The sequence below is a fragment of the Orbicella faveolata genome, unplaced genomic scaffold, assembly GCF_042242905.1.
Source record: "Orbicella faveolata isolate gen_17 unplaced genomic scaffold, um_ofav_v1 contig_26, whole genome shotgun sequence".
Classification (NCBI taxonomy): Eukaryota; Metazoa; Cnidaria; class Anthozoa; order Scleractinia; family Merulinidae; genus Orbicella; species Orbicella faveolata.
This window is the reverse complement of record NW_028301554.1, coordinates 11145001-11159383: the sequence shown is the minus strand read 5'-3', so window position 1 is coordinate 11159383 and position 14383 is coordinate 11145001. Positions and strand designations below refer to the sequence as shown.

The window sequence follows — 14383 nt, the reverse complement described above, 5'->3', positions numbered from 1 at the left end:
ACAGATTTGTTTCACCGTCTCGTAATCCTCTTGAAAGGAATACATGCGTCGTAGCATGGCTATGCAACGTAGAACGAACGTAGGGAACCACTCGCCTTCGCTCCTCAACATGACGGTGTCGCGAACTGATGGCATCGTACGAATCCTTCGTCTTTTAACACGTGGCTTAGGACTCGTTGATCGTCCTGACTGGCTGGATGAAGATCCAATAGCATGTAACCGTAAGGTCGTTCAGTGACCTTTCGAAACGTGTCCAACACCTCCTGCCATTGTGTGGGAAACGATTGCAGTAATAGATTTCGTATCCCCAACTGATCCCGAGGGTTCTTGAAGGCCGCGATGTAATGAGCGTTTCTGGGAATGGTCTTGGCGAATTTTCCGTTAGGGAATAGATCCTGACACAAGTAAATCACCGTGATGTTCCGATGATGCGAGTGTTTGGTGAAGAGATCCAACACGCGCTTGTCGTTACCACCCTCGTCCATCAGATCGTCCAAGACCAAAACACCCCCGCCAGGAAACCATCGGGGTAACTGTTCGCTGTCGGGGATGCCTTCGTGAAACTTGACCCCACCCTTCTTCAGCTTTTGGAAACCATCTTGCCACGATCCGTAGCAGTAATGAATACTCTTCGGTGTTTGTTGGAACAAATCGACGTTCTCTAAGAGTAGTCTGGTGGTGAAAAACGTCTTACCGCTACCCGAAGGACCCGCTATCAAAAAACTCGACGGAGTGTGAAATTGAAACGCTTTGCGTCGTTCCATGATCTTGAAATGATCCACGGTCTAGAGACGCTCCGTTTTTATCCGAACAACTTGGCCATGGGGGTCTTGATGGCTGGGATGCGTTTCAACAGACCCAAGAGGGTGACTCTACGATTGAAACAGATGGGTTTTTTCTTGGCTCGACTCTTGGCAGGGGCTCTCTGTGGTTTCGCGAATTTACCCACTTGGAATTTCTTGGCGTACCACGCTTTTCCCCTCTTGATCTTGGTCATGGCTCTCTTGGCAGCGGCTCTCTTTGTACGCGCTGTCTTGGCAGGTGCCGATCTCTTTTTTCGAGGTTTCTTCGCGAATTTACTCAAATCTCCAAACTTGTCTTCGTACCAATGCCTCTTTTTCATTCTTCTTTTCCTATCTTCTTTCTCGGAAAGTCTCGGCATGGTGGGCGCTCTCTTGCCTTTCCTGCGAGTGGTCACAGTAGGTGGTAATTCACCGGTGTCAAGGACAGCCGTTGGAGTCGGTTGAAGAGCGATCCGTCTTCTTCGCGGTTGGTTTTTCTTGAAATGAGCTGCACTCGGTTGAGGCGTTTTTTTAACAGATTTTCCGTATCTTTTTTCTAACCTGGCTATCACGTCTTCCAGGTGTCTATGTCCTCGAAACGGAAGATCCATGAAGTGTCTTGTTTTGTTGGCAACTCCATAATGAACAATTTTGGTTTACACTGCACCTTTTTATGCACTTGCAAAGTGATGGCGTAAGAACTTATTGCCGTAGCGAAGAACGTGCCAATACGGGTAACACTTATAGTCTCTGCAAGCGTCTGTTTGAAGTCTGGCTCTCGTACGCAGATGGAACAGGTCGTATCGAAGCCAATGATCTTTTTCCTGGTCCACTATGAATCGAACTCGGCGATAACTGTCGCAATCCAAAATGCGTTCCAGGACCTGTCAACGAGGATCGTCCGAGGACAAGTACAGATACCCTTCTCGACACAGTTCTAAGAATCGAGGGAACCATCTAACCTCACCACGCAACATCCTTTTCTCAAAAAAATGAACACTTTTTTATTCGAACAGCTTACTTTATAACAAATAACGCACTCCTCTAGAGGAACCGCACGTGTCCTGGTGACACGGGGTTTTACAAATCTTGCGTCAGTCCAACTCGTCCACGATCAAACGTTTGAACATCTGTCCTACTTTACGATCGTTCTCCACAAACTCGTTTTTCTTAAAACGATTCAAGAAATCGTTCATGTCACGACCTTCGGCTCGTTCGATCAGGAACATCAGGGAGTAACCGCCGCAACTCAGACTGAAGAGGGACTGTAGACTCTTGCCGTTGTGAATCTGGTACTTGAAATGACGGTCCAACCATGCTTGGATCGGTTCGGCTGTTCCGTACGTGTCCAACGGCAGACCGTAACTGTCCATGATCTCGCATTTGTCCCTGTCAGCCCACAAAGCGATCCAATGAAATCCCGGTTTATCGTGAGGGTCCGTGTTCACGATGTAAGCGGTCGGTCCTTCTTGAGGTACTGTCCTTGGAAGCTGATCGCAAGGTACCGTGCCGTGAAAAACACAGCAGAGTGACGGATTCGTACGTGCCAAATAATCCAATTGTAAGTTATTCAATGCTACTTTCTCCATTTTTTTCTTCTTCTCTCATTGGTACACGTCGTAGATGACGACTCGGTTCTCGTTGATCTCCAGCAAGTTCTCGAATTCGCCGTACAACAAGATGGTCAGGTTTGAGCCTGGGTTGGCTCCAAAATCGATCACCAGACGCAGTTCACCTTCCTGCTTGGGGTTCAACACTGGACTGTCCAAACATCCATTGGCTGTGTTGTCAAATACAGACAGGTTGCATCTCTTGTCGTGCCCCCAGTCCTCTTTTGTGACCATGTTTCCTTTTCCCCTGCAGAAGACTCCTGAGGCTTTGAGGAATCTTTGGTAACCTCTCAGATCTTTACTGTCATTATCGTGTTTGAGCTTCAAGGTCTCGTAGGGGTACTCTTCACCTCTCACAAGTTGTTTGATGGAAGCGAGATTGAATTGTTCAAAAGTGAACGGATTGACCGTCACAGTTCCATTGAAGGCTGTTTGTTTCATCATCGCCACCACCAACCGATTAGGCAGCTTACTGTGGAAAGGATTGTTGCACTCAAAATGACGATTGTCAGCGGGATGAGAGTAAGTGCGAATTTCACCTCTCACCGTGGGGTAAGTGGCCACTCTTCCACCTTTCATGCTGTACATGAGTTCTCGGTACACCGAGGGAGTCACTCTCACTTGAGACAGGAACAATCTCACTTTCACGTCGGCTTCAGTCAGTCTGAGAGTATCGGCACCGGCCCATTGGACTGTCCACAGAGCTGGGGCATTGAAGTACATGTCGATCTGGATCTGCACACCAGGTACCAGTAACTTGCTGAGATAAAACACTTCCAGGTAAAGTTTGAACCTCAAAGTCACTCTCTTTCCACCAAAAAAATGAATTCGACTTTGAACCATGTTCTTGAGATCTTGTGGTAAAGCTTTGTAATCGTCGTGAGTCGGATCCAACTTATTGCCTGTCATCACATCCGCTTCTCCGCGACTGGGTACACTAAGACAATTGTACCAACCCTCTGGTGTCAGGATCGATTCACCGTCGTCTCGGTCGTGGTTCAACAGCGCTTCGATGTAGGCTTTGTAGTGGTAAGTATCGGCCTGGGGGCTGATGAGAGTGCCAATCTCACATTGATCTGTTTGAAGAGGGTGTGGGCCAGATTGTTGGCGAGTCCGACGGTACTCGCTTGCGCTATATTACCTCCAGTAGATGTCTTGACGGCCAACTCTACCTCGAAGAAACTCTCGTTCAAGTCGATAAAGTCTTCTTGAGGATCGATTTGGAAGGTCACTGGGTTGATCCCAGTATTGAACGGATTGATTCTCACCTCACGTCGAGACGACATGCTGAGATCCGTGGGAGGAGTGGTGAACATGTCCAGGCGAGGGTTACGAACCCCCGCCGACCTGGCATGAGCCACTAGGTCCGTCATCGTCGTCTACGTCGTCTTTTTCGTCGTCGTCGTACGCTTCTCAGTGCTGACTGTACCCAACGGTAGTCTGGGAGTTTTGAGCGTGTCCGGAAGATAGAACCGCCTTTATACGTGCGTATTCCTGCAGGGAGACGTCTCACGCGTCTCGAGTAGATGGGAATCATGATCCAAACAGGTCTTTTCTTCTCTTACTACTCAACAGGTTTTTGAACTCTTGCGTCGCTTTACGTTTCCCGGAGCGTATGGCTCCCCGCTTTAACCCGGCGAGTGCACCTTTCCAATTGGGCTTTCCTCCTGTGCCACCCGATTTTAAACCTTTCAGACCCTCCATGGCCGTCTCTTTCAGAACGTCCTTGAGAATGCCGGGACCTCGTTTCTTGATGCCTTTCCAAATCTGACCGAACATGCCAGACCCCGATTGGTATCCATCGGGATGAAACCGTATCAATGTTCCCCCGATCATGATTTCTTAAAGTGTAACGTCGCGATCGTATTGCCAACTCCAAATGTCACCAGTTCTCCAGTTGTCTCTGCCACTTGCACCTCTATAATGTCGATCACCTCCTTGCGCACGGAAATATATTGAATGTGAGTGGGTTCGAAGTACTGAACACCGGCGTCTCTTCGAATCAAGTTGACCTCTCTCAGTAAATCCCTGACTTGATTTCCCACCACACTTCCACCTCCCACGTTAGAGTAAACGAGCAAGGAACGCGAACTGCTTCCGATCACACTCTCAAACGCTCTGTTCAGGTTCAGAAAACGCCAATTGCAAAAGATGCTGAGTCTCAGAGAATCATAATTTATGAGTGGGTTTTTCACGACAAGGAAAAAAACAGCATTTCCATCAGAATCATATAAGTCTCCATTGCTTCGAATGTCTGGAATGACATCATCGAAAAATTCGATTTGCAAGTTTGGACCAAGCACGTAACTATTTCCACTCGTCTTGATCCGCCCCATTTTCAAAGCCAGATCGAGGTTGAATCGTAATGCAGGTCTATCCGTTCTGGAAATTAAGATGTCTTTGTTATCCGTGACCAGGTCTTCGCCTTCCCAATTGAATGCGACGTAGGTTCTTTTCCCATCATTCGTGACATATTTTGAGTTCATTCTCGGTCCAGAGTACTTGAAGATGCGTTCCCTTTCGAAGTAGCTGTGAATGGATTTCATGAATTCAACACCGTTCAGGTTGCTGAAAACCTCTTTGATGTCATCCGTGTCAAAGGAAGCTTCTCCAAACGAATGCCCATTGGATGTTCCAGGTTCAACGCGTCTCCATGCGGCATAGGCCAAGGTGACTTTATCTGCAGAGTCGGTGAAAGAAGGAAGCGTCACATGCGCATCTGGCATGGTGATGCTGAACAACCCCACTTTCCATCCTTGTCCCTCCAGGCGTATGGGATTGGGTAACCTGATCTTGAAACTGTTGGCCTTGTTGTCCGGAAACTCGTTCTTACTGCTGTGACTGGGTAAGCTGATGTAAAAATCACTCATCCTTTTTTGAAATGCAACGTGATCGTGGTCACACCCGAAGCAAAGTCCACCAGTTGTCCGTCGTTCTCCGACACCTCAGTCTCGACAATGTCCAAAACGGACGTGCGCACAGGTAGATATAGGATGTGTCTCGGTTGAAGGTCGACCACCTCCGGATCGTAACGAACTTGTTTCAACAGATCCGTGACTTGATTTCCCGTCACCATACTCTGTCCCACATTCGAATACACGAACAAGGAACGACACCCGTGACCGAACGCTTCTTCGTAACTACGATCCAGGTCCATGAAAACCCAATTGATGAAACAACTCAAATGTAATGTGTCCGGGTCGATCTTGTAAAATATCTCGTCCCCGTCATTCTGTGCTATGATCAAGTCCGTGGCCGTGGGTACGACTTCCTTCGGAAATTCTTTCCTCAAGTTGGGTCCCAAGACGTAACCGGGTTGTCCGTTTTGCAATTTTCCCATCTTGACCCATTTCATCTTCTTGGCCAATTCGATTCCAATGGACATTTGGGGGTAGACGCGTTTACCTCTGATGTGTGTGATGCACGTTCTCGAGTTGTCGAGGACGCATTCTCCATTCTCGGCCCGATGCATGACCGTGTACAGCAATTCGGTGGGATCGTCGGTCTTGCTCTTTTTCTTGTACATGGTCACGTCGACATCCGATCGATCTCTGAACGTCCTCATGTATCGATCTCGTATCATGTTCAGTAACTCGGTACCGGTCCTCGGCGTGAATTCCAAATCGCTTTCTCCTGTCAGAATGAAGACCATCACATGATACCATCACACCACACGTCACCGATTGGTCGTACAAAACGCCCATAAAGTCGAACCACGCATTCCACCACGAGTCACTTTTTTTAGACGGCGTTATGGATTCACACGTCGAACCCGATAAGAAGGCTCGTAAGAAACTGAAATTGGACATTCCCAAGACAGGAGAAGAAGGAGGTAAATTACTACAATCCACCTTAGATAGATGGCTATTCAAAAAACCTCGTTCCAGACTACGTTTCAAAGAACGCGTCCTCCTCAAAGAGATCACACCGGACTCTGTCAGTTGGACCACCGTGCCTCTCAAAGGCTTCTCGCAACCCTGGAGCGCCTTTTCAATCAAACGTCAAGAAGTCAAAAGCGAAATGAAATGTAACCATTACAGGCGAAGGCAAAGACTGACCCCGAAAAACGTGCGAAAAACCAGGCACATCCTAGAAACCATGCTACGAGAAAACACCTTGTTGGGATACTAACTTAATCTCTATCTTCTTCATATAGACTCAAAGCTACCTGCCATTCAAGGCGGATGCCTGACCGTGCTAGAAGAATCACCTCCTACAATCACCAATCAAGTCCTGGAACGGATAGGACTCGAGAAGTTCGAGAAAGACAACGTCGTAGAATTCGACCCCGATCAGTTCCTGAACCAACTGAAAACACAAGATCCCATCTGTCCGCGTTGTATGGTACCCATGAAATTCGGGAGTGTGCAAACCCCCGAAGGTGGCACCTGGTGGGAGTATTACCGATGCCCCTCTTCAAGATTCTACACCAAGTGTTATGTGACATGTGGTGCTAGTGAAGTGAGCGCCTACCTGAAACGCGTCGACGAACAGACCCACCCCTGCTACAAAACCATCGACCCAGCCCGTTTCCGATGTCTATGCAACAAGTCCCTGGTCTTAGCTACCTCCCACTCCGAGGCCAACCCAGACAGGCTCTATCTCAAGTGCCCCAAGCGTACCTGCAAGTTCTTTCAATGGATCAACGAACCCCCACGAGGGATCGCTGAGGCTCGACTGATCCATGGACAAAGTTTAGAAGATATCTTGAATAGACAGAACCCAAACTAAGAAAGAGACACAGACACAGTTTTTTGTAAAAAACACACTCTGATTTTTTTAATTCACATTTGGCAGCTTATCTTCTGCATCGATCATCGATCGCATTGTGTTGTGATCACATTTGTTGAAAATACTATAATAAAAGTTGATTACATTGACATAGCGTCTACAAGTGTTCTTTTGTCTCAGAGTTCACGTGGACTGGAACGGATCAAAGTTGTAACACAACATCATACGGTGAAAAGTGATCCTGTCCACGGGCGGCTTCACTTTCACGTCCCACACAATGTTCCTTCGAATGGTCAGGATCGCATTGAACAACGTTCTACTGAACACCTTCTCAATAATGCGATATTGTTGTTGGCTTCGGGTCCAGTTCTCGCGCTGCTCATCCATAAAGAAAAGGATCTGGTGCAACATCACCTCCAATTGGCTCGAATCCTTGATTCGTGTCAACCAACGACGGCCCGTCAACAAATCCCGGATTGGGAAATTCATGGCCTCGTAAAATCGAACCCAGTCCTCATCCATTTGATCAATAGCTTCTTCATAGGTAGTCTCAGGCTTTCTCGGTACATGGTTTTGCAGACCAATCTCTCTAAGGGCCATAGTGACGCTCAATACAAGTTAAAAAATTCAGAGTGAAGAGCGGACGATGCTGATTCGCTTTATGCAGATCCGTTCGACCAATCACAGATCAAGTCGTAGTCACGTGTTCACAGACCCAGGGGATAGGGGTATCCCCCATACCACGCCCACTCACGGCCGTAGACTGGACCCAGTTGTACCGTGTGTATAAAACAAGCGATTCGGACCGTTCACCTTCCACTCTGAGTTTCAGTCAAAAAACTTGTATGAGCGCCTATTACATAAGACTGTGGATAGTATCGTTGCTGTGGCTGACCAAACCAAGTGAGTATGGAAGTGTTAGAACGATGTAACGTAGAGTTGACCACCTTGGGAAAGCGAGTGCGAGAATGGATGAAGGACGAAGAGACCCCTTTGTACAGGGACCTAGAACAACTTTTAGGTTTCATCGGGGTGGCCCTGGACGAAATAGATCTTTTATTCCTGGAAGAAATGCTGGGGGTCGCTTACGAGGACGACATCAATGATTTAGTGATTCATGTAGACTGGGCCCACAACGCCTACCAACAATTATTATGAAGTTTTTTCAGACATGGAACCCGACCTTTGTTACGTATGCAAGCAAACGAGACCGTGCCGCCGCCAACCGCTCCTAGAATTGGGTAAATATGGGAACCACACCAAATTCGTCCAATCCGTCTCGGGACCGCTGAGAGAAGCCTGGGGACTAGGGTGCGTCTATTCAACCTGTTGCGATGCCATCTATGGCATGTACCACAATAAGGAGACTTTCCGTTACGAACCCGTCTTCCTGGGAAACAGTTATGATGAGGCGCTGAACAGAGTCAATCATGTCAAATCTTTTCTTTATTATGATCACGAAGAAGACAAAAAAGAGGGCGCAGGTCATTAGGATCATGCACACGTCCACCCCTGTAATTAACAAGTGGAACGTCCAATAAAAAGTTGTTTTTGTTCTATTTTCAGACTCATGTCATTTCCTAACCCAAAATGTATATGGTGTGAGGAAGGATACACTCACAAATACGGACTCAGGAACTATTTTCTCACCACGTGTTGCAACCAATTCTTTCACGGGACCTGTAAAGCCCTCCACACTTGGTGGTTGAAACCCTCCCAAAGGCTCTGCCCTCATTGTAAAACCGTGAATTTCGGACTACCTCACCATGACATCCCCCAAACCAAGTCCTAAAGAGGTAAGCGCTTCGATGGTCTAATGGTTAAGACGTTGAGTTGTGGCCTCAAAGACCCAGGTTCGATTCCTGGTCGGGGCATTAAAAATTTTTTTCTTTTTTACATAGAGACCCCTGGCCTGTAAAATCTACTTAGATGAACCCCACCACGACGAAGATGTCATGCTCCTCTTCCTAACCCAACATTTTCCCTACCCATGGTACATGAGAAGAGACCTCTCCGATGTCTGGCCCTTCGGACGCGTTTTCGAATCCTCCTCAGGCTTTCACGGAGAATTTCTCACCCCACAAACCATGATGTTATCCCTCGTGCACCTGGGAAGCAATGACGTGCAAGCACTCAAGATGATGCAAAAAATCACACAACAAACCATGTACATTCTCTCGTTAAAGGATCTTTATTAGGTTTTTGTAACAGGCATGATTAAAAAATGTTTTTTCACTCCTCTGATTCTGGTGACGTCATCGTTTTGATAAATGCTTGGTACGCAAACTCTTCTCTGTTGTCCCAACAGCTCTTCCACTCTTTCCATCCGGCCTCAAAACTCGCTGGCAACCTCTCCAAGCACACAGGGTCCTTATCCGACAGAGACTCGTCAGCAATCACACTCTTTGACATGGCTTGTCTGAACTTGATCACCTCATCGGCCAGCTTCGTCATTTCTTTCTTCAGTAAGTTATCCGTACTGTCACTAACGGCGCTTTTCATTATCTTTCCAAGAAGATTATCCTTCACAGCGTGCAACACTCTCGACGCAAACTCCTCTCTCGGAATCTCTTTCGGCAACTCTCCTGCAGGAATGCTAATCACCTCCACTCTCGTCTTCCTCTCCTCTGAGGCCATCTTCTTCTCGTCGATCTCGAAACAACAATACCCAACTCCCAAAACTCAACGCCTTTTTATATACATCCAAAACCCTCTTATTGGTTAGCGCCTTATTTAACCAACCTCGATTTCATGCATTGGCTCGAGCCTTATTTGGGCATGCACGCGGTGACGTCATTTCCGGTGGGCGCCATGTTTTGCTACCAAAGGGGCCATCTTGGATTTTCAAATTTAAGAGAATGTATGGGAAAAGCTTGGTCACGTGGTATAATCCCTGCCTCCTGATTGGTTACTGCCCCTACGAGCGTCCTTCACTACTCTTTTGATTTCTAACCAGGGATCTGTTTTATAGTTTGAAAGAAGAGTTCCCTCTCATCAAGTGTTGTTTGCGATCTGTTGAAGTTAATATCATTTTAAAAACTCACAGATTTTAGCGGTACCGTTTATATTTTTTGTCTGCACAACTGTGGTCAACATTTTGGAAATCATACGGGGAAGAATATACTTCATTCCAATCCTTCGCAAAAATTACGGCTTGTTGTTGTTATTTAAAATCTCAAACTGGGAGTTATTCAGCTGTGACCTAAAACCTTCTGGAATGTTTATTTCTCATGTAATATTCGAATTTAGAAACTTGCAACAATGCTATTTAATTCTTTAGAGAAGTTTCTGGAAGTTCCGAGTGTACTTGTATAAGAGCGTGGGTTTTGTCCGTAAGAGAGCAACGAAAAATGTAATGAAGCTTAGTGCTGCTGAGTGCTGTAATCCGAGAAATTAAATAAATCAGTTTGTTACTGTTACCGACGATCAGGAGTTCTGTACGGGAACACCCCTGCTCTGCATTGACACTCCTTACGTCCTCCTTCCCTTCGGCAGCAATTTGTACCATTTAGATAAACTAGGGCCTGTTCGCACTACGCGAAATTTTGTTTGATTTGCCAAAAAAATCTGTCAATACGCAGCCATTTCTAGTGCGAACGATTTTTTGACCCCACCAAAATTTTTGCAAGCGCAACGAAACTTCAAAGATTCCGTCGACTAGCTTTGGAGGCTGTGAAAATTTTGTCAGGCGAGAAAATCCTTTGTTCCTAGACATCCATCCGTCATTGGGTCATTAAATTTCGCAACATATGGATTACGAAGCGAACGTGACCGTATGACTATCCGCCATTTTAATTGAGCTAGATGGATCCGCACAGAAGCAACATCGATCCATGGTACTTCAATTATTATGGCTCGCAATGCTACCAAGATCAAGATCAGGGTAATCAAAGTTATTACGATTCCCAAATCGTTATGCAACAGCAGTAATTCTAACAGTTTCCATCGCAGCAAACTCGAGCGGATTCACAATGCATCCACATCCGTAACATCCACTGAAGATCAGACGACTGCTGCAGCTACTGGAAGCACAGAAAACACGAAAAAGGGAACAAAGAGAAAAAACGCCAAGTATGAAACCTTCCCCTTTAAGACATGTCACGACATCTTGATGGTAAATTGATCAAATAACTAACTGACATCCGTCACTAAAAAAAATTTCGCATCTTCATGTACGAACAGGATTACGAAAACAAAAAATTGGTGATTACAAAATTTTCAGACTTTTTGTAAACGCTAAACTCAAATTTTCGTCTTAGTGCGAACAGGGCCCTACTGTAGTCCTATAATATTCAATCCGTTACCTTTCAGGTATTGTCGTAATATAGAGTGTGCGTTAATTAGGCTGCATTGTCCCAAAAACCCTAATAGATGCAGAGACGCTTCTGAAACTTTCTAAAATTGAAATAAGTATGAAAAATTGTAAATTTAGCTCAACATCCATTCATTATTAGTGTGTTCAAGGAATAAAACGTTTGCCAACCAAAGTAAAGTCGAACCTCCCGTAAGCGACCACCCAAAATGTCAAGACTAGGTGGTCGCTTACGGGAGGTGGTCGCTGACGAGAGCTTGGACCATATTGGGTCAAAATTTTGCCTCATTACCATATGTTAACTGTAGAGACTTACCCAATTTTTATATGTTTTATTCATATGAAAACTCAATTTCGAGAAAAAATACGGTACTTCTCATTGAGAAATTTCGTCTCTTGTACTATCCTGGAATGTGATAATGTTACAACACCTTATTATCCAATTTCTGCTCTATTACCTGCCAAGTGGTCGCTTACAGGAGGTTAAAAACAAAAGAGAATTTTAAACTTTAGGCTCTGACAGTGGTCGCGGTCGCTTACGAGAGGTGGTCGCTAACAAGAAGTTCTAAATATAGTGATTTGACTTGGAAACTTTTGGTATTTTGGAAAACTGGTCGCTCAGGAGAGCTGGTCGCAACCAGAGGTTTGACTGTAGTTAACATGGTGTCAGGATTTAACAAACCCAGCCAAGACTAACGTCGACTGCGATCACCGCCAGCTTTTCGGAAATATCAATTCTCTCAATCTACAATGGCTGAATTGGAGCATTTACCAGCACCGAAAGGAAACTTCACTCCGGGCCCCGAATGTTACCAAAAGTTCCTCGATTGGGTTGAGGGATATGAACTCGTTTTGAATGGTCCGTTGGCTTGGAAGAGCAATGCCGTGAAAGCAAATTATGTTATCATTTGGGCAGGAAAAACTGGAAGAGCAAACATTAAGTCACTGAATCTAGCCCCGGAACAGAAGGGAGATCCAAGCGTGCTGTTAAAAAAGTTCATGGAGTGGACAAAGCCGACATCTAACGCACTTGCAGCCGCATAAAACTTCCGCCGCCTGGAGCAAGGTGATCGTAGCCTTGCAGAGTACATTGACAAAGCCACTATTCGGTGCGACCAGTGCGAATATCCTCCAGAAGCCCCCGATAGACTACTTCGGGATGCGATAGTAATTGGGCTACGCTCCAAAGAGGCCCATTACAAGTGCATTGGAAAAGGCTCCGCACTGCCGCTACAAGAGACAATACAAATCGCTCAGAATCAGGATGTGCCACAGCACACCAGGTTGGCTACATGCGACCAGAATTCAAAGACGATCTGCTACAAATAGAAGTTCAAAAACTCCAAGGAAACAGGCAATCAGGAGCCGAGTGGAACAGACAGCAGCCACAAAGACCAGGTTCCAATGATCAGAAACAAGTTAAGTCTAAAAGAGAAAGTTGTTTCAACTGTGGAGCGAAACCGTCACATCCCAAAAGTGAGTGTCCCGCAAAGGCAAAGTGCTTCAAGTGTGGGAAGGAAGGGCATTACGGTAAAATGTCAAAATGTCAAATGTTGTTGTTTATAGTGGTCAATGCGCTTAGCTACACCTAGCTAGTTCACAGGCATGCCACTTTAAACGAAGGAAACAAATATATGAACTAAACGTAATAGGCTTAAAAGTCCTAACCGGTGGGAGGCAGACCAGTTGGCTACATACAAGCATGACCGAGGAGTTGAACTAGGGTCTACCGAGAAACAACTCCAGCTAAGTGGTCAGTGGTCACTTGCTGTGTGCAGATCAAACAGTAAAGATGCATGTGTCAGTGAGTTACAAGTTCAGTCTGCAACAGCTCCCGAGTGCTTGGACTGCGTACTGGATGAATACAAGCCAGTTTACTTCAACGCGCTTATTCATCACCTCAAGACAGTAACAGTGGGAAGTCTCAGTCATCCACAATCAGAATCTCACATCCGCCCGTTATGGCTGAGCCAGGAATCTTCATCACAAATCTTCCAGATTGATTGCGAGGTTGATACCGGAGCAAGTTGCAACATTCTGCCGTTGTACAAGGCCAAAGCACTCTTCGGAGACGACTTGAAGTTCGGCAAACCAATCGTGAATCTCAAGAGCTACCATGACAGTCCAGTGGAAAACCTTGGGTCCTACATTGGGTCCTACGTTACCATGTTAACAAGAAATGTAGATGAAAGTGAAGAATGATCATCGCAGTAAATTTAAGCAATATATATGAATTATTTCATATATACTTCACATCAAGAAATGTGGAGTTTTGTGCGAAGTCGCAGACACCAAAGGTGATATGATCCTAGGCAGGAAGCAAGCATTAGTCATGGAATACGTCTGTTTCCCTGAGATCCAGAAAGCTGCTGTCCAAGCTAAGACAGATAGGTCTATCAAGACACTCGTGGAAGAGCCTGCGAAAACCACTAATGGTTCAGTAATTCCAAGATTTCAGAAATGCACTGATCCAGTGGTACCAGCGATCCAAAAGCATACTCAAGAGAGGATAACTATTAATGGAAAGACACACTCATTGCCCATAACTAAGGATTAGTTGCAGGAATACGCTGATGTGTTTCAAGGCAAGGAAACTTTGCCAGGTACACCTTATCGTATCCACTTAACAGAAGGCTACAAACCCGTTCAACAACCACCGCGGCAAGTTGCAGTTAGCTTGAAGCCACCCTACAAAGCAGAATTGAAGAAATTAACACAGCTCGGAGCCATTAAAGAAGTAAGGGAGCACACTGAGTGGGTTAACTCGATTGTCCCAGTTAAGAAACCAGATGGTTCCTTACGGCCATGTCTTAACCCAAAGGATCTCAACCAAGCGATAAAGGAGAATCAGTGGTACGGCAGAACAGTTGATGACATCCTACCGGAGCTAGCAGATTCGAAGTATTTCAGCTTACTTGACGCGAAGTCGGGCTATTGGCACTGACAAC

General features: G+C 45.9%; 3 protein-coding genes, 1 non-coding gene and 3 pseudogenes across 4 annotated transcripts; 3 read left to right on the top strand and 4 right to left on the bottom strand.

Moving 5' to 3' along the window:
* Positions 1-87: 87 nt before the first annotated feature.
* On the bottom strand, positions 88-778 carry LOC149108150 (uncharacterized). Its single transcript, XM_089295813.1, has one exon. The coding sequence runs from the start codon at positions 762-764 to the stop codon at positions 105-107; it is 660 nt and encodes a 219-aa protein (XP_089151939.1). The 5' UTR covers positions 765-778; the 3' UTR covers positions 88-104.
* A 337-nt stretch (positions 779-1115) lies between these two features.
* Positions 1116-4532, bottom strand: LOC149108149 (uncharacterized protein F54H12.2-like; annotated as a pseudogene).
* Positions 4533-5033: 501 nt separating this feature from the next.
* Positions 5034-6014, bottom strand: LOC149108148 (uncharacterized). Its single transcript, XM_089296368.1, has one exon. It carries the CDS (start codon positions 5973-5975, stop codon positions 5259-5261), a length of 717 nt encoding a protein of 238 aa, XP_089152494.1. The 5' UTR covers positions 5976-6014; the 3' UTR covers positions 5034-5258.
* A 1829-nt stretch (positions 6015-7843) lies between these two features.
* Positions 7844-11386, bottom strand: LOC149108146 (uncharacterized). Its single transcript, XM_089295071.1, has one exon. The coding sequence runs from the start codon at positions 9758-9760 to the stop codon at positions 9356-9358; it is 405 nt and encodes a 134-aa protein (XP_089151197.1). The 5' UTR covers positions 9761-11386; the 3' UTR covers positions 7844-9355.
* Positions 8926-8997, top strand: Trnah-gug (transfer RNA histidin (anticodon GUG)). Its single transcript has one exon. It is a non-coding gene; the product is annotated as a tRNA-His (tRNA).
* Positions 11387-12095: 709 nt separating the features above from the next.
* On the top strand, positions 12096-13637 carry LOC110067102 (uncharacterized; annotated as a pseudogene).
* Positions 13638-13694: 57 nt separating this feature from the next.
* The window catches only part of LOC149108145 (uncharacterized), an 871-nt pseudogene continuing 182 nt past the window's right edge, over positions 13695-14383 (top strand).

Bases quoted from the DNA above. Each gene is read 5' to 3' on its own strand.
- LOC149108150 (XM_089295813.1), bottom strand. From the start codon at position 764: ATGGAACGACGCAAAGCGTTTCAATTTCACACTCCGTCGAGTTTTTTG.
- LOC149108148 (XM_089296368.1), bottom strand. From the start codon at position 5,975: ATGATACGAGATCGATACATGAGGACGTTCAGAGATCGATCGGATGTC.
- LOC149108146 (XM_089295071.1), bottom strand. From the start codon at position 9,760: ATGGCCTCAGAGGAGAGGAAGACGAGAGTGGAGGTGATTAGCATTCCT.